Source organism: Diorhabda sublineata, chromosome 4, assembly GCF_026230105.1.
Source record: "Diorhabda sublineata isolate icDioSubl1.1 chromosome 4, icDioSubl1.1, whole genome shotgun sequence".
Classification (NCBI taxonomy): Eukaryota; Metazoa; Arthropoda; class Insecta; order Coleoptera; family Chrysomelidae; genus Diorhabda; species Diorhabda sublineata.
In genome coordinates this window covers 3,775,341-3,798,270 of record NC_079477.1, presented here as the reverse complement: position 1 = coordinate 3,798,270, position 22,930 = coordinate 3,775,341, and the positions used below count along the sequence as shown (strand labels likewise).

General features: G+C 34.4%; 2 protein-coding genes across 6 annotated transcripts in view; one reads left to right on the top strand and one right to left on the bottom strand.

Annotated features, from left to right (window-relative positions):
* The window catches only part of LOC130442505 (uncharacterized), a 90,011-nt gene extending 82,383 nt beyond the window's left edge, over positions 1 to 7,628 (top strand). Inside the window, exons 2-3 of the mRNA XM_056776669.1 lie at positions 1,534 to 1,742; positions 6,838 to 7,628. Of these exons, the coding sequence (XP_056632647.1) occupies positions 1,534 to 1,742; positions 6,838 to 7,434 (806 nt within the window). The 3' untranslated portion in view covers positions 7,435 to 7,628. The remainder of the gene's footprint in view (positions 1 to 1,533; positions 1,743 to 6,837) is intronic.
* Positions 7,629 to 10,543: 2,915 nt separating this feature from the next.
* Positions 10,544 to 22,930, bottom strand: part of LOC130442344 (NAD kinase-like) — a 38,869-nt gene continuing 26,482 nt past the window's right edge. For all 5 annotated transcript variants that reach the window (XM_056776371.1, XM_056776370.1, XM_056776372.1 and 2 more), the window contains 6 exons: positions 18,964 to 19,093; positions 16,544 to 16,841; positions 16,198 to 16,362; positions 13,022 to 13,224; positions 12,877 to 12,959; positions 10,544 to 12,820 (listed from right to left, as the gene is read on the bottom strand). In XM_056776371.1, the coding sequence (XP_056632349.1) occupies positions 12,607 to 12,820; positions 12,877 to 12,959; positions 13,022 to 13,224; positions 16,198 to 16,362; positions 16,544 to 16,841; positions 18,964 to 19,093 (1,093 nt within the window). In that variant the 3' untranslated portion in view covers positions 10,544 to 12,606. The remainder of the gene's footprint in view (positions 12,821 to 12,876; positions 12,960 to 13,021; positions 13,225 to 16,197; positions 16,363 to 16,543; positions 16,842 to 18,963; positions 19,094 to 22,930) is intronic.

Genomic DNA, 22,930 nt, shown 5'->3' with positions numbered 1-22,930 from the left:
TTTCATGCTATTAGATCTCTTGTAAATAATATATAGAAATACCGACGTTTACATCGAGAAAAGGAATAAAAGAATTTACAAGTATTGTATGTTGTGGACACAGAAATTTTAATATTGATTATGAATTATTTACTACGTACGAGGTTTGTCTCAAAAGTAACTCCTACCATCTATCTAGGATGTCATCGTCACCAATAAGTCTTCATGAACTCGTACTGCACGTATTACCTCTTGAACGACGTACGTTTATTTATAATACCTTTTTAACTTTTATAACACCTTTTTTGTAATGAAAAATTGAGGAAAATTACATCTTCCAAATTTTTCATTAAACTAAGATGAAAAAAACACGTCAAAGTGAACACAAATGTCAATTAATAGCATTTAATTCAACGAACCTTTTTAAAAACTGGGGTCACATAACAAGTGGACAAAAAATTCGTAGGTTAATATAGAAAAAAATCTTTTTTTTTATTTAGGACAATACAACAACGATTATAACGGCCAATATAGTACGATTTGTCTTTAGCCTCAAAGTAGGTTTCACTCTCGAGGGAAAATTCTGTTCATCGAACATTGTTACAATAGGAAGAAGTCAGTGGAGGTCAGGTCTAGAAAATATGGTGGATACTGAGCCCAATCTGTGCAATTTTGTTATCATTTTCAAACTGAACCGTTTATCCGCGATTACCCCTTCAAACTCTCCAATAACGCTACATAATTGTCGCTGTTTATGGTTTTTTTCCTTTTTAAGTTAATCTATGAATATTATACCATGCGCATCCCGAAAACTGATGCCATGACCTTGCTAGTCGACTTTTGCGTCTTCTCACGCGTTCATAACGTGCAGTGCATTCAGGTGACTGCCGATTGATGAAATCACTTTTAGCAGAGCTTTCACATATTCATTCTCGATAAATTCATTTGAAACCTGGAGTGTCGCAACAAACTCAATCAGCTTCAAGATTATCCTTAATTATTTGGTAGACTTGTTGACGTTTTCAACAGTGACAGCCTCTTTGGCTTGCATCGTCGTCGGGGCTCGTTTAAACTTATGAAACCAAGTCTGAATGGTTGATTTTCCTACGGCAAAGCCGGATTAATATTCATCAAGTCAAGCGCTAGCTTCAATAGTATTCTTTTGTTAAAAAGCGATGCTTCAATAGGCGCAGTCGGTCTAGGATACCGGGGAGAGTCTTATTAAAAATCATATGGATTTAATATTAACGTGGATCGTAATTCAGAACCAAATTTGTAGTGGAAATTCTCTGTATTTACAAGAAGAACCTGCTTGTTGTATCTGTGAACCGATCTGCGTACATGAAGGTAATATTCTAGAACAACAATTTGGAATTACGGTTAACCGTTTTTAGATAAAACCGGGAGGATCTTGAACCGAAAATATTTGCGTAAAACTTTCTTACAGTTATAAATTATAGCACCGCACTTCTTTGATATCAAATTATGTACTAAAAAATGCGATTTTATCTAAGAAAAAAAATCTACGTAAATGATCTGTTTCGTTTCTTACAGGTGATCTACTTCTTAAAATTGGTAACGACAGCAACTGGTGGCCACGTAAAGTATCAGTAAGATGTGGTCAGCTCTTGGTATCTTCATCATGTTCTCAAACTGGATCTTCATCTCTAAGATTACCGTTACGACACTTAAGTCTTCAGGCTGGTCCGCTTCCTAACAGTCTCTCACTATGTAAGGGGCAAAATAAGGTCTTGACCCTACAGGTGAGTTTAACAAGAATCTTTCGTTCAAAACGATAAATAAGTATAGAAACAATTTATATAATATGTGTATATTTTTTTTTCATAATAACCACTCACTGATATTTCATAAATTATCCATGTTGATTTTTTTACATAATTACAGGGTCTCTTCCTACCATTCTATCCTTGTAAAATAACTTGAGTAACTTATCTAATGAACAAAATAACATACCAAATGTGTAAACCATCCGATACGTTCTACCCACTTTATTAAGGGTCATTTCGTTTAGGCGCATTCGCCACAATTTTAAAAGCAAAGATATGTGCCGGTATTTTAGATCAGGTCCGCAAAACGGGCTTGTAAATGTTTTTGAAATATACTCATAAAAAAATCTGACGTCCCTGGTTGACTATCACAACTAAATTACTGGTAATCAAATCGGTTTTGCCGTCAACACATTCGAATTTTCGATTCGTGAGACGGAAGGTTGATATAAGTTAGCTAATGATCGTGGTAGTTTGGGGTAAAGCACAACTGTAAGCATTTTGTGATTCTGATCCAACGTTCAACGATAAAACCATTCTTTGGACCCAGATCCAATAGAATGTCGCACTACATTTTCAATATATTTAAGAATTTCGCCGTGGATCTGAATAAATAGCAACCAGACGGTGCAAGGTTCGGATTAAATGCTGGATGTGGCAGAAGATCAATACCACCACGTTCTTCGATCTTATTCTTTCACCATCTGGTTTAGCATTGCCTTATTACAGGATGTCTCACCTCGAGTTAAAACTATCTGTATATACGTCAAAATACTTTCAAAATTTCTACGTTTGGGTTTTCGGATACGATCTGTAACTTTGTTATTTTAAATAGAACACACTGTATATTAATACATTTTTAAAATCTACGTAAAATTTTAGTAAACTTTTGTCTAAAGAATTTTTTCGAAAAATGTATACTTTTTGAGTTATTAATTTTTTTGTAAAAAATTTGACCGTTGCACACCCTTATAAATTATTTTTTTACGTATATACCCTTAAAGATATGAAAATGGTTTCTGTTCGGTTGTTTTTAGCAAGATCAGACGTATTTGAATCCATGTTGAAAAATTTTTCATTTTATACAGGGTGTGTATAAAAAGTGTTCAAAGTTTAACTTTATACATATCAAATTTCTTTATTTTTTTTTTAATAGAACCACCCGCTCTCTTTATTGTATTGTCATCCAATAATCACAAAATAATTTGGTAATCCACTCACAGGTATTTGCTATTATTCTTCACCCTAATTTTGATTAGTATAAAGTTAAAACAGAATTGGTGACTGCGCTATAATCAACTCCTCTTAAAGGCAACGATGAATCGGTTGTCCTTGCATAGCCTTTTATCTCGGCATGTTAGATATGTCGTGAGTAGGAAGATTCTGTGTTGCATAACTGAAGACAAAGTAGATATAAGATGCTTTTTCATTGACATTAAAGGATAACCAATTTCCATTTATCTTGTTCGAAAGATAAACTTTGAGCTTTCGAATATGTAATTAGAGAAAAATAATTTGTTTGTGCGTTTTGAAGGAAACCGTACAGTCTAAAGCTGGCCACTCACGGTACTGCAGCGTCGTTCGACAAAATCCTACAATTTGGTTGAAACATCGACAAGGGCACACACACACTGAAACTAAAAGGAACCGCAGATTTTGGTGCAAGGAATACCTCAAGAAAAGGTGTTCATTGAGTCACGGCCATTTATTGGCTGCATCTAGATGATTATAGAAATTATTTACGGATGGATGAATCTACTTACGTGGAATTGTTGACACTGGTAATTCCTTTGATTGGGACAGCATTTTTATTTTATAGGAGTTTTTAGTTATAAAAGGATTTAAACGGTATGTCATTTCAACGAAAACACAAATTATCAATTCAACAACGATCAAAATTGAAACATCAACTGGAGGAAAAGCTCCTCGTAAACAATTAGCAACGAAGGCCGCTGTTATAGTCGTTATAGGTCAGGTACTGTTGCTCTTGAAGACGTTATCAAAAAAGTACCGAATTATTTATCAGTAAATTGCCATTTCAACGATTAGTTCGTGCAATTGCGCAAGATTCAGCAGTTATGGCAACAAGCTAGAGAGGCTACTTGGAGACACTAACCTGTGTGCCATTCGTACTAAACGCGTCACCATAATGCCCAAGGACAACTAGAAGAATTCGAGGAGAAACACAAACGATTTTTTTTTATAGAATTACATTTCATATATTTGATTATAATAAATTTATAATTTATATTCTGTAATGTCATGGTTTGGATCAGGTCGCCATTGAATTCTTTGTAAATTTTGTTCTGGGCTTATAACCACTTGACGATACGTTTAATCTAGATCTGTTATATTATGTTGAGGCTTCTGAATCTGATTAGTATATTTTTGGCTGAATAGTCCAACCTTCAGGTAATTATTCAAAGAAAGATCAAAAACAACCCTTAGTTTTTTTAATAAAGCTTTCTTGCTTCGTGACTTCTCCATAAAAACTGTTTCATTGTTGGGATATCTTGAGTGCTATGTTATACGATTCACCAGGTGTCTCATAAGTAATGGTTGTCATAATTGTCTAGTCTTTAAGTCTGTGGAAAGTACAATTGTTTTAATTTCTTTTAATCATCCCCCTTTCTTGTTGTTTACCTGATAGTATTATGAAGGCATAGAGTACTTCGAAATCATTCATGATGCTTAAGCTATTTATGCTGAGGTATATAATGGACAGCGAATTTATGAGATTCTATAGGAGAAATATCTAGGTATAGTTAACTTCTTACAACAGTCATGTCAAAGATACGGCCCGCGGGCCGCTTCCGGCCCCTGGACCGTATCAATATGGCCCGCGATCGCAATGTGTCACAGAAAGAAGACTCGTATTTTTAGACTTCATTCGATTCCTCTACGGATGTTTTAAATACTGTACTCTCAAGTCTACGGATGTTTATAAGTAATTTCATGGGCACCGCGTGTCTAGACAAGCGAGAGGTAAAGACAGTATCGCCATATCTTATCAGCAGGCGGAAACATCCTATTATATAGCTAGAATCTTCCACGCGTTTCGAGACTAAACTAGAATCTTCCTTAACTATATAAAACGAGTGCGTCGGCGCGACGTGAGTCAGTTGAGTCGAGTAATCGAAGCGATTAGAGAAGGATTTTAATTGTACTGCGAATTAGTGATTGTGAAGGTATTGTGCATTTGTTTGCGTCGTGCGCGTGCTATATCCATAATTGTTGTGTCGAGTTCCATAGATAATTGTTACGATTTTGGCATAATGTCACAAAAATGTAAAGGCGAATGCAGAGTTTTTTAGTCTAAATGGGAAATTACATATTTTTTCATAGAAAGGTTTGTGTTTGTGTTTGATTTATAATCGAACAGTTGCTGTTTGTAAGAAGTTTAATTTGCAGAGACAGTATGATACGAATCATAAGTCAAAATTCGATTGTTACTCTGGAAAAATAAGAATCGATATTATGTCATCTTTAAAATCTAAACTTCAAGGTCAACAATCGATAGCTACTAAAGCTAATACCGAGAGGGAAAATTGCATTAGAAATCGCGAACAGATCAAAACCTTTCACTGATGGTGATTTTATTAAAGACTGTATGTTGAAAGTTGCCGATGTTTCATTTCCATGGCGTTCCAGCCATGGGCTGGCAAACATTCGGCCGTTATAACTAAATTAAAACAGAAATCATCAGGGAACTTTGTGGGATTTCACTGTATAATTCATCAGGAATCGTTGGTATACAAACATTTTAAAATGGGCCATGTCATGCATTAATTAAAATTGTAAATTTTATAAGGAGCAGAGGACTAAATCACCGACAGTTCAGGCAATTTGGACGAAAAGTTTATTTCACTAAAGTTCGTTGGCTCAGTCGACGAGTAGTTTTAGAAAGATTTTTCTGCATTACGTGACCCTATTCAAGCTTTTATGCTAGAAAAAGGCAAATCAATTGATTATGACAATAACTGGTGGATTGATTGTGCCTTTTTGGTAGATATGAAGAAACTCTCGACTGATCTGAATATAAAGTTACTGGGTAAAAATCTGATTGTCACTCAAATGTATTCACATATTCAAGCCTTCGAAACAAAGTTGAGGCTGTGGGAAAATGAGGTAAAAAATCAAACTTTGGACCATTTCCCTCATTTAAAATCATTTGGCACAGTGAACCAAAAAAATTGGATGAATATTCTCAATTTCTCAATTCAGCAATCGTTTTGAAGACTTTCACAAAATGAATTAAATGGAATTCCCAATTTTCAACAATCCATTCAATTTTGAAGCTTCTCAGGCACCATTTCATTTGCAAATGGAGTTGATAGATCTTCAGTAGGACAGTATTTTGAAAGAAAAATTTAATTAGATTAACACTCTTACATTTTATACACAATATTTCAAGAGTTTGGATAATTACCCGGAATTTGAAAAAACATGCAGGCATTCTCTTCATGTTTGGTAGCTACTTATGTGAGTAGATACTTTCCGTCATGAAAATAAATAAGAACAAACATCGCACAAGACTTACGAATGAACATCTACAATCAATTCTTGAAATAACTACAACGAATATGACACCTGACATCAATGAGCTTCTCAAAAACAGGAGAAGTCAGGTATCTGGATCCTCGAGCTCAAGATAATTACCTACCAACTTTTATAACTTTGTTAGAATTTTTAACAACCGTATATTATATACTTATATAATTCAATAAATAAAATGTTATGATAATTTAGTTCATAACGAATTCAAAATTTAAAATATATTTCCCTCTGCAAAATTGAGTTTGACACCTCTGTGTTACAACAAGACAATTTAGTCCGGACCTTTCTAGGAATTCTTGCGTAGGATAAAGCCCAAAGAATGGTTGTACTCGCTGAACGTTGGGTTAGAACGATGGGTTTTATCTTCTTCTGATTATTTAATAAGCATTCGAAACCGATATTATTTGTGAGATAGACACCTTCTGTAAATATTGAAAGTACAAGAAACGACGTACATAAATAAAAATTGTGTAATTTAAGATTCGAAATCAATTAATTGTTTTTTTAATTCTAGACTGCAGACGAAGAATCGTTTGGAGAATGGGTGAAAACTATAGCGATCGAACTAATACGCCAAACTCCCTTGGACGCCATAAAATACCTGGATATCTTCACTATAGCAGACTGTTGGAAAAGGAGAGAGCCGAAGTACCATAAAGACTGGAATTTTGATTTCACCGTCCAAAAGAATCAACAATCGCCGGATACGGAGTGCGCAAGCTGCGACCGAAACCATGTATCCACCAGTCTTCCAGAACCACTAAAAGTACCTTCTGAAGTGGAAGAAAAATACGTGGAAGATCTTTTGAAGAAATGTCAGGACACTCAAAATTACGTACCGGTTAAAGAAAAACTATTTTTATTCGAATCTTTGTGTAAATTGAGACGGAAAGTCCGTAGTACGGAAGATGTGTCTCAAAAAGTGGATTCGATTTCGAAACGCGCGCGATCTTTACACGACTTGAGCAATTTGACGTCGCAGAATGCCGTCAGACAAATTTGTAAATATTTCGAAAATAAAAATAACGATGACCAACCGACTAAACGGTTGGTAAAATCCGATTCGCAACTCAACGACTTGTATAGAATTCGTAAAATGTTTAGCGCTTAAAATTCTCGTATTTTTTTGTTATTCTAAGAATGTATTTGTAATTTTTTACATCAAATTATATATATATATATATATATATATATATATATATATATATATATATATATAAACAACGTTTAAAGGACTTTATTTATTAATGTACATAAAAGATTTTTAACAAAATGTTATGGAATTTTAAATAATTTTAATTCTAATTTTGTGTTTTATTCCAAAAACAACTTCTCCTCTCGATCATCCTAATAGTACAAAAGGAAAACAACACAATATCCAATAGAATTGAAGAGAACATTCGCTAAGATAAATATAAAAACGAATTAATCCGGACAGTGAGTGATGGATGGCGCTGAATGTATCTCAACAATAAAATCCACAAATTACCTATATATACATGGAATACGACAATAGATTTGTTCGCAGAGCAGTCAGAAACCACCGAATAAACCAAATCGATGTATGTAATACTCCTATATGGACAGTTCTTATGAAAAAAAAACGTCTCTACGTTACGGTGCCGACAGTTTTCATTTTCTGTCTCGTTCGAAACACTTTATATATACAGCGCATGCTCCATGCGCGCAAAAGATGCGTAGAAATAACCTAAGCGCTCGGAGGAGAGAAATAACGATACACTATTTGTTTCACTTAGTCGGAACACATTTCATTTATAGAAACTGTCCTTATAGGAGTATTACATATATGACCAAATCACTATCCAGATTGCTAGCATACGAATATTTTCCAATCTTTGTTTCTTTTTTTTGACTAGCAATACGATTTTGTTTTGGGTTCTTGCCTTTCTTAGAACAAATTTATTTTAATTTTAAAGCCACAATACTCAAGTCTTCGAGACTTCTGAAACTTTCCCAACATGAACGGAAGACTAGAGCCTTAAGTCTCGAGAGTGGGGGTATGCGTGTCCATCTATAATCGGTGCGCTCTTATAGACTTGTCTCCGACACTATTCTCAGCCCCCATATACATCTGCAATTTGAGACTGTTTTGTCTCAGATGGACACGTACCTTTAGAACAGATAGACTTAGAGCCTGGAACAAAGGTTTGTCGATCTCACTGGAGTCTTCATAGATATGAGTTGGTAAATCACTTGTTTCAAAAGTTGGGGAATGTCTTGATTTGGGAGTGAATTTCCAGATTCGGGAGTTGGTGTATCTAAGGCTAAACTTTTACCTAGTTGGGTTTTTAACCTCTCTTTCTATTTTCGTCGTTCGGCTTCTACCAATTGCTACGGTATCTCCCTAAAGATCATCGGGAATTGTTTTAGACCAACACTGTCCTATTCTGCCCCTTTTTTAGTTCTTTCAATGATTAATTTAAATATTACAATCACTGGAAAATTAATACAATTATTTGATTCTTCAAATGAAAAAAAGACCTGAAGGGATAGTTTCCTCCCCCTATATATACATACACATTAAAATTTTAACGAAATCGTAGGGGTGTAACTTGATAATAACCATTTTCAATCTACATTATCACAAAATATGAAATTTTGAAAACTATTATGTAAATTGTAATCTTGTTAGGAGAAAAATATTAAAGTTATTATGAGAGCACTTTTTACCTTACTCAAGTGAAATGTAGACAAATTGTTTTTGCAAGAAATATGGTAATCCTTCAATTATAATAATCTAAACAAAACGTGTTATTATTTATTAATAAGGTGAAAATAAAACATGAAAAAAATTTTATATTTTCAAATAAAATATTGCATACAAAAATAATTATAAAAAATTTTATGTAACTAAACCCTAATTTTAATAAATTGTATCACTTGAACTTCATAACAAATCCCTTGCAGTTAATTTAGTATTGTTTAGAGCCGGCAGCCATCTATTAGAACTTTCTTATAAGGATTTAGGAGCAAATACATTACATTAATAAATTTATAATGTTATACACAACATTTATTTAACGTCATTTTAAAAAATTAACAACAACTAACACTGTACATTATCAAAAGGACAAAAAAACGACTACAATTCAACAATAATGAATCATCAAGCAAAACTTTATACCAACATGAAATTATCCAGTTTTCTGTCAAATTCGCCAACTTTATATATATAGTTTTACTGGTAGGTCCATCTAGGGCTCTGAACTTGAATTACAACATTTATTCATGTATGTGATAAAGTGGAAATAGCTCATATTAGTGCTTTCTTTGTTTCTTATACTATTTTAATAACTTATTTGGGGTCTGTGATGCTTCGAATTCAGTTTTAAACCTTTTTGGAGATGTTTCTGGTAAAACATTAATAATTGGGAGTGATGATACCTCATATTACTGCTTTCTTCATTGGTAACACCTTACCAATAACTTATTTGAGGTCTCTAGTTGTACAAGATCAGTTTTAAACCTAAGTTTTGGTTTTGGTGGAAAAAACAAAGTTTAAGTGGAGATAACTCATATTTGTGCTTTCTTTGTTGCCAATATCTTTTTAGTAACTTATTTGAGGTCTTGTGATGTCTCAAATTCAGTTTTAAACCTTTTTGGAGATGTTTCTGGTGAAACAAAAGCAATTGAGAATGACTATACCTCATTTTAGTGCTCTCTTCAATGGTAATACATTGTCAATAACTTATTTGCGGTCTCTAGTTGTATAGAATCAGTTTTAAACCTCTTGGGGATGTTTCTGATCAAGAAAATACAATTAAAAGGGAAATACTTCCTATTACGGTTTTCCTCAATAGTAATACCATTTGAAAATTAATATTTGGGCGTATATACTCCATGAAATATTTGTGAGGATTTTTAAATGTTTTTATCATTTATTCTTGATTTTATTAGTTAAGTTTTATATTGCATTAATTGCTGTGCCTATTTAGTGATACTTAGGTTGTGTGAACGTTTCAATTTGCTTCTGTTACCCAGACACGAGCTTAAACCTAATAAACACCTTTCGAAACCTATTCGTATCAAGGGAGTATTCGGTGTTATATTAAGTATCGAATAGAGTTTGTTCCACACCTCATCGGTTGCGACTGATAAATAACCGGAAATGAACCGCATACGTATGAAACAAGCCTTACTCTTTTCTATCCTGTCGTTCTTTGATAATTTTTAAGAATGTATAGAATAAAAAAAATCAAAATATTGCAAAAATGTATTTAAAAACCCAATTGGCACATTTTGGTCAAACATTTCATCGGTACAGTGCAAATAGAACTATATAAAATGTTACAATTCTATTATATAAAATACAACATTAATAAAACATCAGATTTTCCATCAATACTATATTCCCATAAGTTATTATTTATTTATACCTAAACCGTTCGTATAAAAATATAAAGTCTAATATCGTCAGAACAAATTAAAACGTTTTCTATTGGCGTGAATTTTTAGATATATTTAAAAAAAAATTGTATTTTTATAATTTAATCAAATGACATAACATTATGATTCAAACACTAATGTGTAATATGAAATATTAGTAACTGTTATTAAATTTTACAACAATTAGCTGTACTTATAAAATTATTCTTAAAATTTATCTTCAACTAAATGTGGCGTCCAAATGTAGAGCTATAAACGTTTGTAAATGAATAATCTAATAAAATTTGGAATGTCGTAGGAACTTTCACAAAAACGTACTAAGGACTAAGGTCATAAATCACAAAAAACTACTTGCTAAATATATTAACACTGTTTCAAAAATAAGTTGCATTCAAATGTTTCAGAATTTGAAGGTGAATCTAAATACTAAGAAATGTATTGGATCTTTTTTGCTAGTAGTTTGGAATTTAAGGAACCATTGATGATATTGTGAACTCAACATATTGATCACAACCACTACCCCAACACTCACATGTCTAACTGACCAAGTTATTGTCTTCGGTAACTTTACTTTTAATCTCTGAAGATGATACCTTGGTTATCGAAACGCTAATCGATATTGTAATTGTGAGTGTTGCTGCAGAGGTAATCTTTCATGTTAAGACCAAAAAAAACTAATTTTCATATGTATTTGAGCAATTGTAGTATTGAATTGAATTCAATATCGAGAAGATTCCAAAGAAAATTCATCAAGAAAATACATGGATATGTGAAAGTGGAAGATAAATGGAGAATTAGATATAAGTTTGAAATAAGTGATATCCAACAAAACTAAGGCATTGTTCGTTAATAATAATCCAATGGTTTTGACATACTAAACGTATGGAGAAGACTTCCAAAAGTCAATAAAGTTCTGATTGTTAAAGTGTATAATACAGGAGAGATGGTTGAATAATGTCATGGATGATCTTCAAAGTATAAGATCTACATAATAGTATGGCCTGACGTAGGGTTGTAGGCCCCTGAATAAGAGACATAATCCTATGGTGATGAGGCCAAGGCTCACACAGGGTTGTAGGCCTCAAAACAAGGGACAAAAGACTATGGTAAGTTTACCAAGGCTTACATAGGGTTGTAGGCCCGAAGTGGTATGGTGAAGAGGCACAGGGTTGTAGGTATCAAGTCTGAGGACAGAATGCTATGGTGGGAAGACTAAGGTTTGAACAGGGTTGTAGGCCTCAAGTCAGGAGACATAATGCAATGGTGAGGAGACCAAGACTCACACAGGGTTGTAGGCCTCAAACAGAATGCTATGGTAGTTAGGCCAAGGTTTACAGAGGGTTATAGTGCGACATGATAAGGTAATTTATGATTTTTTACAATGATAGTCGACATACTAGTATATAATATCTCTATTGCGGTTTGGATAAGAATAAAACTTTGTTTTATTTATGCATAAACGCAGAGGAGGTCGAAGTTCCTCACTGGGGTGTAACACCGCGTTGTCATTTATATTAATTGTTTATAATAAAAAAATTAATAACAGTTACCATACAGAAAAAAAGTCTACAGAAATTTTAAAAAACAATAACAAGGTACCAACAGGTGTTTTATTTTTAAAATTGGATAATAAGTATGCGAATATTCGATAAACAATTTATACAATAAAAACAAAATGATTTTTACCAAACAACAATCAGAATATAAAAATACCGCTAAAATTGAAATAGACACGTAAATTGAAAATTATTGCAACGAACAGACAACTTGTTGCAATTGGATATATTTGTCCAAAATAAATATATAAAACAAGGATGTTAACATTGAAATGATATGTGCGTACAGTTTTTTTTTATTGTTGTACGCTTAATAATAACTACGAATTGTTTTCCTTTTCGATATCTTCTTTTCCTAAAGAGTCTAATGTGTCATTAGAACTAGAATGCGTCAAATCGGTGAGTTCGTCCAAATGTTTTTGCCTTTTCCGAACGTTCCAATGTAGACATTCGGCTAACGAATCGAACCAATCGGTGATCTGGTCTTGTGCACATATACTAGGCACCGGATAGATGGAAGTAGTTATTCGCAAGCTGGAAAAACGTATTAACTAATATTACGGTTAACTAATGGTGTTAATTTAACTTACCTATCTCCGTGAACGAGTTCTTGTCTATTTCTTCCGTCGAACGAGACCCACGAGGTATTACGACTGTCCGGCGATACCGATATCTGGAAGAAGGAGGAAATTTTTTTTATACTATTAATAAATATTTTAATTACACATTTATTACTTTGAGTTCTACTCCTGCGGGGACTACGATTGGTCGAAAACTCAACGAATGAGGGCAAATCGGTGTAACCATAATTGCTGGTACGCTGGGATGTATCATCGAAGCACCTGCGGCTACAGCGTAGGCAGTACTACCAGTTGGTGTACTCACTATCAAACCATCACCCTGTACTGACGTTATGTGTTTACCGTCCAAATATAAATCTATAAAAGAAAACTGATAAACAAGAAAAATAGTATAATATGCACATACATTCAACAGAGAAGATTTCGGGCTATTTACCACTATACCATTTTTCATTACTGAGGAGTTATAGGGCTTCAAAGTAGGGCCCAAAATTTCGAAATGAAAATCGATATTTATGTGTCTACTTTAAATCTTTTCCAAATATATTTTCCTTATTGAAATAAAATTGTTTATAAAAGTAAATAAATAAAAGTCCAGATTTGCGGTAAAGTTGAAATGTGATAACATAATTTGTATTTTACCAGCACATAACCGATAAACACAAAACCTCTAGTAAATATGAGATAGCATTAATGGAGGGACTGATAAGAAAAACGCGGTATAAATATTTTTGAAATATTACACTATCCAACACAAAAAATATTTTTGAAAACCTTTTTCAATGAATTTGAAACCGATTTATTTTCTTTCGTAGATGTGCAACAATTTTATTTCCATTATTATTAAACCAACATATTGTTCGTAGTAACCAAGAGAAAATTATATGATAGATGACCAATTCCAAATATTTGGATGACACAACAAGCGAGACAAATAATAGAAACACAGAAATAGCGGAAGGAATCATGAGTAAAGAGCAGAGCACGAACACAAAGTTGAGGAGAATACAGAACAGAAAGTATGGGGTCGGAACCACGCGCCTGTAGAGGAAGGTTGAAGAGAATCTTCGAATATTGGGGCGATGGCACCGATTGCAGTACAAATACTCGTTCGAGACATCGCACTTTGTCCTGTAAACTATTGAAGTGTTTAAAAGCATCACTGACTAGCGTGTCGGCATTTTTAGGCTGACATACGAGTTTTTTGTAATCGATACATTTGTTGAACGTTTTTATATCTACTGGTTTAGTTTTTCGTTTATGTGTATGTTTTGCTAACGATAAGAATGACGCTCTGTTCTTGTTTAAAGAGGTCTAAAAATGTATCGTATTTTTACTAGAGTCAGTCGGTTATTTGCTTTACTTGTAAACGTTCGAGTTACGAGTTTTAATTAAAGTATTCAGTTTTCACGAGTTTATTATTTACTTCACCTGATCCACAAAAATTCTACAACATAAACCACAGTAATCGATCAAGACAGTACTTGGCCGAGCAACGTCAATTGTCTAATCAGTCAACCAGCCAATTATTTTCAATTTTTCCTAATTCGTTTTACGTTTTGAAAATGTCACAGTGGACAAGTGAAACCACAATTAAGTTTATCCAAAAGTACAAGTTTTTGTGGGATTTCAAATCGGTTGCTTATATAGAGACAAACATCACATCACATCACTCAATAAGTCATGTGACTAACTTACTTTTTACCAAAAATCGAATTTATTCATCAATCAATCCTTCAAGACAAATTCCAACGCTTTTCTAACGTCTCGAAAATTGTGGCTTGTAGAAGGATTCGTCTTTTGTTTCAAAATAGGTTTCAATTTCATCAATGGCTTTTTCATTTGAGCTGAAAGTCTTACTGGCGAGCATTTTTTGAGATCAACGCATAGCTAGTAGTTACTGGAAGCCAGATCTGGACAATACGATGGATGAGGAAGCAGGTCGAAGTGTAATTCATTCAATTTAAACATCGTAGCCATCAAATTGTGCATTCTCCTGGTGAAACAGTGTTTCTTTTCTTCTTAAGCAGCTGTTTTCTTGATTTTTGCATTCAAACGATCCAATAAGCTATTGATCGTCTCTCCCTATTGGAGATTAACAATATTCCATGCGCATCCCAAGCCATAACCTTCCTATATGACTGTTGTGTCTTTGGACGCTTCGGATGCGTTTCGCCGGCAGCAGTCCACTCAGATGATGATCTTTTTATTACCGGAGTGAAATGATGGATCCATGTTTCATTCATTGCCACATATCGACGCAAAAATTACGTGTAAATATTGCTCTGAATCATCAACTCGTTGTTGCTTTTGATATACTGTGAGTAAACGCAGCACCTACTTTGAAAAAAGCTTTCTCGTGGTCAAATGTTCATGCAAGTTCAAATTACGATTAGATATAAACAATTTGTGGACTTTATTGATGTTTTCTGGAGTAACCGCGTTAATTGGACTACTAGAAAGTTCACCATCATCTGTACGACCACGTTTAAATTCAGCAAACAAATAACAAATGGTTCTTTTCGATGAAGCAGACTCTTAAATGGCTGACACTTTATTGTGACTAATCGAAATGTCTTTTGAAAGTTGGTACTTCATAAACGTCATTTGGATTTGACAACGACAGCGCCATCTGAGTGTCAGTCACACGATTTATTGGAAACCAGCCAACAGGACAGGTTGGAAAGTAAGCAATGAAAACTCGGAAAAGTTATTCCATCCACGGAGCCCGAAAGGGCAACAGGCCAATATATATATATATATATATATATATATATATATATATATATATATATATATATATATATATATATTGTTCATGGTGTATTTAAAGTGAACTACTTGAAAAAAGTTATATAATATAACCTTCACGTGTCAACTACAGAATATTTTGAAGCTTCTCATTACGTTGGTGTTCGATCCTTTTAATATCATGGTGAAACCTTGCTTCTTACTTAAACCTCTCAGAGTTCGGAAAGTAACAAATAAAAAGTGAACTGTCAACTTTATCAAATTTCACTAAACATTTGAATTTGTGTAAAATATTAATTTTTTCTATGTTACACAACTTTGTAACGATTTTTCTCATTGTGGATTCAAAATGAAATGTTTCTAATGAAAAGTCCGAGAAACGCGTCTTCTTATAATACTAAAAGTTGTAGAGAATGTTGAAAAAGACATTTGAAGGATGTTTTTCGGCCCAAGCCATTATAAACTGTTCTATGAAGCCTAAATTTGCACGGTGAAGAGGTGATAGGAGCACGTCTTTTGGATCCACAATGTTTTTAAAACACATTTTAAATAATTTTGTGAATTAAAAGTTTTCCTTACCTATGTTAGACAGATAAGGTGAGGGTCCCCTATCTATAACTACTTCATTCAATACAAGAACGTTTGTAGGAACTTGATTCGCTTTATCGCCAGATTTATTTTGTGTGTCGCTTTTCTTCATTATTATACATCTCAGACGACTTCTTAGAGTCAATGCTGCGTGTCCTGAAGCACGTAAAACGAACGTGAAATTCGTAATGAACCAAAACAAAGAACAGCTAAGTTAAATCAGGTTGTATCAGATAAAATATTCTTTACATTTTTGTAATATCCTTTTATAGAAGAATCCAACAATGTACTAAGTGCTCCATCGAAAAATGTAGATATTTAATTTATTATTACTCACCTTCGAGAACGTTATTAACTTGTTCTTGAAAATTTTCAAATTGGAATGGAGTTAAAAAACCTAGAGAGCCAAGATGGAAAGCCATTACCGGCGGCACCGATTGCTGGAACAACTGACTGGCGTATAATAGAGTCCCATCACCTCCAAGGCAAATTATAAAATCTATTTTATCCGTTAAATCGTCTTTGCCGTCTCTGAACGTCATCAGTTTTTCTTTGATTTTCGCGAAAGATTTGTAATGATCTAGATGATTGTCGTCCATTACGGACGCTTCCACGAACACAACCATACGTTTTTCCTTAAAGAACAATAAGAAAATTTGAAATATACAATTGATACAAGAGAGGTTCAAATAGGATGGAAGCAAAAGCTGTGGTTGGCGCTACAAGGCTTGATTATGTGTTATGGTGAACGTCAAGTACCGACTGCCCTTGCACAACGTATCGTCATTTATTTGTGAGGCGTTTACGATATCAATTCAGTAGTGTAGAATACTAGAGTAAATCTGCTGTGTTTAAATGGGACAAAGCTTTCAAAATGGACACGAAACCGTCGAATATTCATCGACTACGAACCAGACAACATTCGCCTACTAATTTTGAAGGATCATAGTATGAATGTACGAAAAATATCGACTGAACTCGCCATTAGTATTGATATTGTATGATATATCATCTACGAATATCTTCAATATCGCAAAATAACGACGCGATGGATTCCTAAATGGTTGAACTTCGAGTAAAAATTCATGCTGACGCAATACGAGGCGGAGAGAGACAATTTTTAAAGCGTTTGGATCACTAAGGTTAAAAATTCCACATCGAGAGGAGTTCGGCATCAAAACGCTTTCGGAGAGGTGACAAAAATATGTAATTAGAGTTAAGGGAATTGCCTGGAAAAAATGTAATCATATTTGAACCGCCCTCGTACATCGAGAAAAAGTTGAATCGACTCAACGCTGTAGGCTCTTGAATGTTAAAACAGTTAAAACAAGAACTCAAGCCGGCCGATCATCAACAACGTCGTGTCTTTGCTGATTGGGTCCTTGAAATGCATGAAAATGATCCGGAATTTCATCGAAAAATCATCTCAACTGATGAGGCCCGTTTCCACCTTGGTGGTTACGTCAATAAACAAAATTGTCGAATCTGGGGCTCGGAAAACCCAAGAGTTATTGTTGAAAATCCTCTCCATCCTCAACGCGTGACTGTTTGGTGCGGTTTATGGTCTGGCGGTGTCATTGGACCTTACTTTTCCGAAAATGAGGCTGGATCAACAGTTACGGTGAATGGAATGCGCTATCGAGAGATGATTATGGCCGAAATTAGATGGTATTAATTTGGACAACGTTTACTTTCAACAAGACGGCGCTACGTGCCACACAAGCAACGAAACCATCGATCTTTTACGGGCAAAATTTCCGGACCGTGTTATCTCTCGAAGAGGTGATCCCAATTGGCCACCGAGATCTTCTGCACCTTGCGACTTTTTCCTTTGGAGCCACGTGAAAGATAAGGTCTACGCCAAGAGTTCAGCATGAACTCAATGTTTCATTACTTGATATTGTTACGAACTGATATACACCAAGAAGTCGGTTCGAAGTTAAAGTTTAGTGGATGCGCCGGTCATTCCCAAGTTTTTATAGAGACGTTTCTAAGAAAGCATTTTTGCTTGTTTATAGCAAATTGGAGATTTCCAGGAAACGAAAATTCTAGAATGTGATGATAGTATATAAAACGGATCTCCAGCTACAGTCAGTAAACCATTTAATGTCTTAGTGAACACATCAGTGACAAATGAACCAAACTGTGTATTAAATAAATTAGTTTAGTGTGAAGTTAGTGTTAGTGTCAGGTGACCTGAAACTCGTAACTAGAAGTAGAACTGAAAAATTGCGGGTTAAAAACGTCCGGTAAGAAGAATGAATTAGTAGAAACACTCAAAGCCGTATTTTGATCTAAAACATTTATCTTCAAAGACTTAAACTCGTCGATTTCTACTAAAACGGACGAGATCTCGACCAAGTACAAATGACCGGCGCAACCACCAAACTTTAGCTTCGATTAAGTTTATAACAGGACCGGCTTCACTGGTGTATTATAATTTTTATCATTTTATAAAGAAAATCTGGATGTTTCAGTGCATACAAAGTAGTACAAGTCACTGTACAGGCAGGTAGGTATTTACTCGATGTTGATTAGAATCAACATAAATAAAAATTACAATAAAATTTCTTTATGTTGTTTGATTTAATTTTTTTTAATACTATTCTTTCGCTATCAATAGCAATAATTGTATGGTTATCATATTCGGTCAAGGGACATCATTATTGACGTAACACTGACGATGTATAATTCAAATGACATGATAAAACATTTAAAATACAATAAAGAACAATACAACCGACGTGAAATATTTACCTCTATCAGCCATTGTACAAGCTGTATAAAAGGTGAGTACACACTAGCGTCTCGTACTTTTTTTATCACAAGTACTGTTAATGGTGGTTTGTACCACGTCAGTCTTTGACTAGCAGGGTCTTGAATGGTCCTGTAACAAAAAATCGTATGCATTATAAGAGGTTTGGTTTAGTAATACACTGCAAGGAGTATATCTCGTACCCTCGAAGCAAGTTTGAATCCGTTGCTTCAGCGAGACCGTGTTTGTCGTAAAATATAGACGCAAAGTTGATGAAAAAGGCCAAAGTAGCTCCTGAAATGTATCGATCTGCTGATAATAATGTAGTGACTTGAAAAACCAACTTGACCATTTACGAACTAAGTAGATAATAATGAGATAAGCGTTTTTTATACGTTGGAGGCGTTCTACCGCTTCTTTGGAACCTCGATCATGTCTAATTCTTATTAAAACCACTTTAACATTTTGGGTAAGTTTCGAATTTGTAGCTTCGAAACGATTCTGATTGGAGATCTTCCAAGCTTTACACGCTCCAGATTTCTTTCTCGAATCGTGGAAGCCGTATACTCATTGTTCAGTATTTAGTTGTTGTTTATTGTTAGTGTAAGACCGGGTTTCGTCACACTACTAACTATTATTTACCGAATAACCAAAAAATCGGTGTAAACCTCCGAATAAATCGAGTTATTTGCCAAATAATTCACAAGTGTCAAATTAAAGAGTTGAGTAGAAAGTTAACCTTTAATATACATCAAAATTGGTTTGTTTCTTTATTAAACGTATTCATTTTTGGAAATATTCGTCATACAAATAATTAAATATTTAATTTGGAAGCTTTTCAAGATTTAGAAGATTTGTTTGATGAAGAATTGGTTGAGGAAATACAGAAAATTTCAGAATTTCAGAACGGAGCTTATTCCGTTCGTCATAAAATTGATCATTACAATTTTTGCAAATATAATTACGCTCAGATCGTTATCACAAACCTCAATTGAAGAAGGTTTTTTCGCTTATTTTTTTCCTTATTCAATACATGGACGATTGCTATATAATAATTATTTTGCGTTCTATTAGAACGTGGAGAAACCGGCCCTTAGTAAAATAAATTGATTATTGAGGAGTCAGTGGGTTTTTATCGCTATCAGTGAGGCGTTGCATATCAAAAGTCGTCTTATCGTCGTCGTCCTAATAAAGGGTTTTCCAATAAGAGGCGTTAGTTTGAACAGCCCGCTATTTCGGTAAATGTCACTTTTGAAGCTGTCATTTTTTGACATTTGACAAGTAGAAACTACGCCATTAATGAAAATGGGAATTGAAATTATTAAAATTCACTATAAAAATGGTGAAAGTTTGGCAGAGACGGTTCGTAAAACTAAAACATTTTTGGGTCGACGTGAAGCACCTTCTCGGACCGCAAAACAGAAATTGGTGGAAAAATTTGAGTTGTTGGGACAAGTTAGTGATGTGAAGAATAAAACCCGTGCACGTCGCTCAAGAACAACTGAGAATATTGCTGCTGTAGCCCAAAAGTGTTGAAGAAAACCCAGGTTTATCCATTCCTCGTCGTTCTTTGGAATTAACCATTCCACAAACGTCATTACACCGTATTTTGCATAAAGACTTGGGTCTTAAGGCCTATAAAGTTCAGTTAACACAAGAACTCAAGCCGGACGATCATCAACAACGTCGTATCTTTGCTGATTGGGTCCTTGAAATGCATGAAAATGATCCGGAATTTCATCGAAAAATCATCTTAACTGATGAGGCCCATTTCCACCTTGGTGGTTACGTCAATAAACAAAATTGTCGAATCTGGGGCTCGGAAAACCCAAGAGTTATTGTTGAAAATCCTCTCGATCCTCAACGCGTGACTGTTTGGTGCGGTTTATGGTCTGGCGGTGTCATTGGACCTTACTTTTTCGAAAATGAGGCTGGAGCAACAGTTATGGTGAATGGATTGCGGTATCGAGAGATGATTAATGATTTTTTATGGCCGGAATTGGATGGTATTGATTTGGACAACGTTTACTTTCAACAAGACGGCGCTACGTGCCACACAAGCAACGAAACCATCTTTTACTGGAAAAATTTCCGCACTGTGTTATCTCTCGAAGAGGTGATCACAATTGGCCATTGACATCTTGTGATTTAACATCTTGCGACTTTTTCCTTTGGGTCCACGTGAAAGATAAGGTCTACGCCAACAGTCCAGCATCGATTCAAGACCTCAAAGATGGAATTCGTGAGGCTATCGAGGACATAGGGCAGCCGCTTTGCAATTTGGTTACGGAAAATTTCATGAAAAGGATATGGTCCTGTAAGCGCAGTCGTGGCAGCCATTTGGCTGATGTTGTGTTCCATGAAATAAACATCCGATCATTTATCTCAAAAAATGGCATTTTTCTTTGAATATCAAAATAACACTTGGAAAACCCCTTACATATGCATAGCAAAACCAAACAAAACTCGCCCTATACTGTATTTTATATGGTTAAGTATTGCCAGTTAAACCAAAACTCGCCTTATCCAATCAAAATACTTGATTCGGCATCACCTTTTTGAGCGATTCTGTGTTATCCATATTTTTCCATCAGTATTGTTTGGTTTCCTGATGAATAAACACTTATTTTTTATAGTATTATAATAGCAATTTAAAGGTTTGCTTGGAAAGAGATGTGTGAGATGTGGTACTTGCAGACCCAAAAAAAAAGCACGAAGAAACCCCAGTGAGCCTAAAAAATTTTTAGAATGTACAATGAACTGATGCGTGTTCAAAATGCATTGAGCTGACAGAAAAAATCAAAATTGAGAAGTCTCAAGAAAACAAAGTAAGACTAATGACGGAAAAGCGAGTGCACAAGATGAGATCTAATCCTTTTTTCTCAAAATTAAAAGAAGAGAATCCAGAAATTGTTACTTTCTCTTTTGACTGTCAAAAAAATCCCAAAGTACCTGATCAATCGACATACTACAGTCGCCAACTTTACACATACAATTTTACAGTGCCGAAAGGCTACTCAAAATCGAAGTTAACAATGTTTTTATACATACAAAGGATCTAATCAAATCTGCTCGGCTGTTTTCGACTGTTTAAGTGGAATGGATTTAACAGGTTACTCTACAGTAAGGTTTTGTGCCGACAGTTGCGGCGGACAAAACAAGAACAGCACTATGATTGCGATGTGCTGCCATTTCTTAAAACATGTTGCGTCTGAAAACATAAAGGAAATTCAAGTGATTTTTCCTGTTTTAGAACATTCCTGTTTGACTCCGAGTATTTGGAAGGATCGAGGTAATCCTTAAAAAAGGCGACTTGGTACAGTAAAAAGTTTAGGGCAGATTACAGAGTATTAAATTTCAAATCGGAGGCTGAAAATTACTTTAAAAACGTGGCGTCTGGCATTTAAGTTCTCCGAGGCATAACCAAAAATCGGCTGTTTCTAAACAGATCTTAAAAAGAGTAAAAAACTTTTAGTCCTATGATTATACAAAAAGGAGTACCCTGAAAAGTTACATGATCTTCAAAAGCTTTTATCAAAACATTTTGGTAAAGAATGGGTCATTTTACAAAAACTTTTTGAGCCCGCTCTCGCCGTTTTGCTTAAAATTGCGCAAAACTCTTTTTTTTCTGACTTTACACAGCTCTCACCGAGTATCTATGTGAACTTAGTAAAAAGTAATGAACAAACGAACACAAAATCGTGTGAACGCACCATTAGGAACAAAAGAAATGAAGCGAATTCGCCCACGCTACACTGTTTAAACTTAAGCTTCATATTTGAAGATATTTAAATAAATATAATCTTAAAATTTTCTTTCCTATTTATCAGATTAAATGTACTCAATTAATAAATTGATTTTAAAAATAGAACTCGACAAACATCTGTCTTATTTTGTTTTTACAAACTTTAAAAAGCTGTTTACTGCTTATTTTGAGCGACGCTGTAAATAATAATATAAATAAATAAC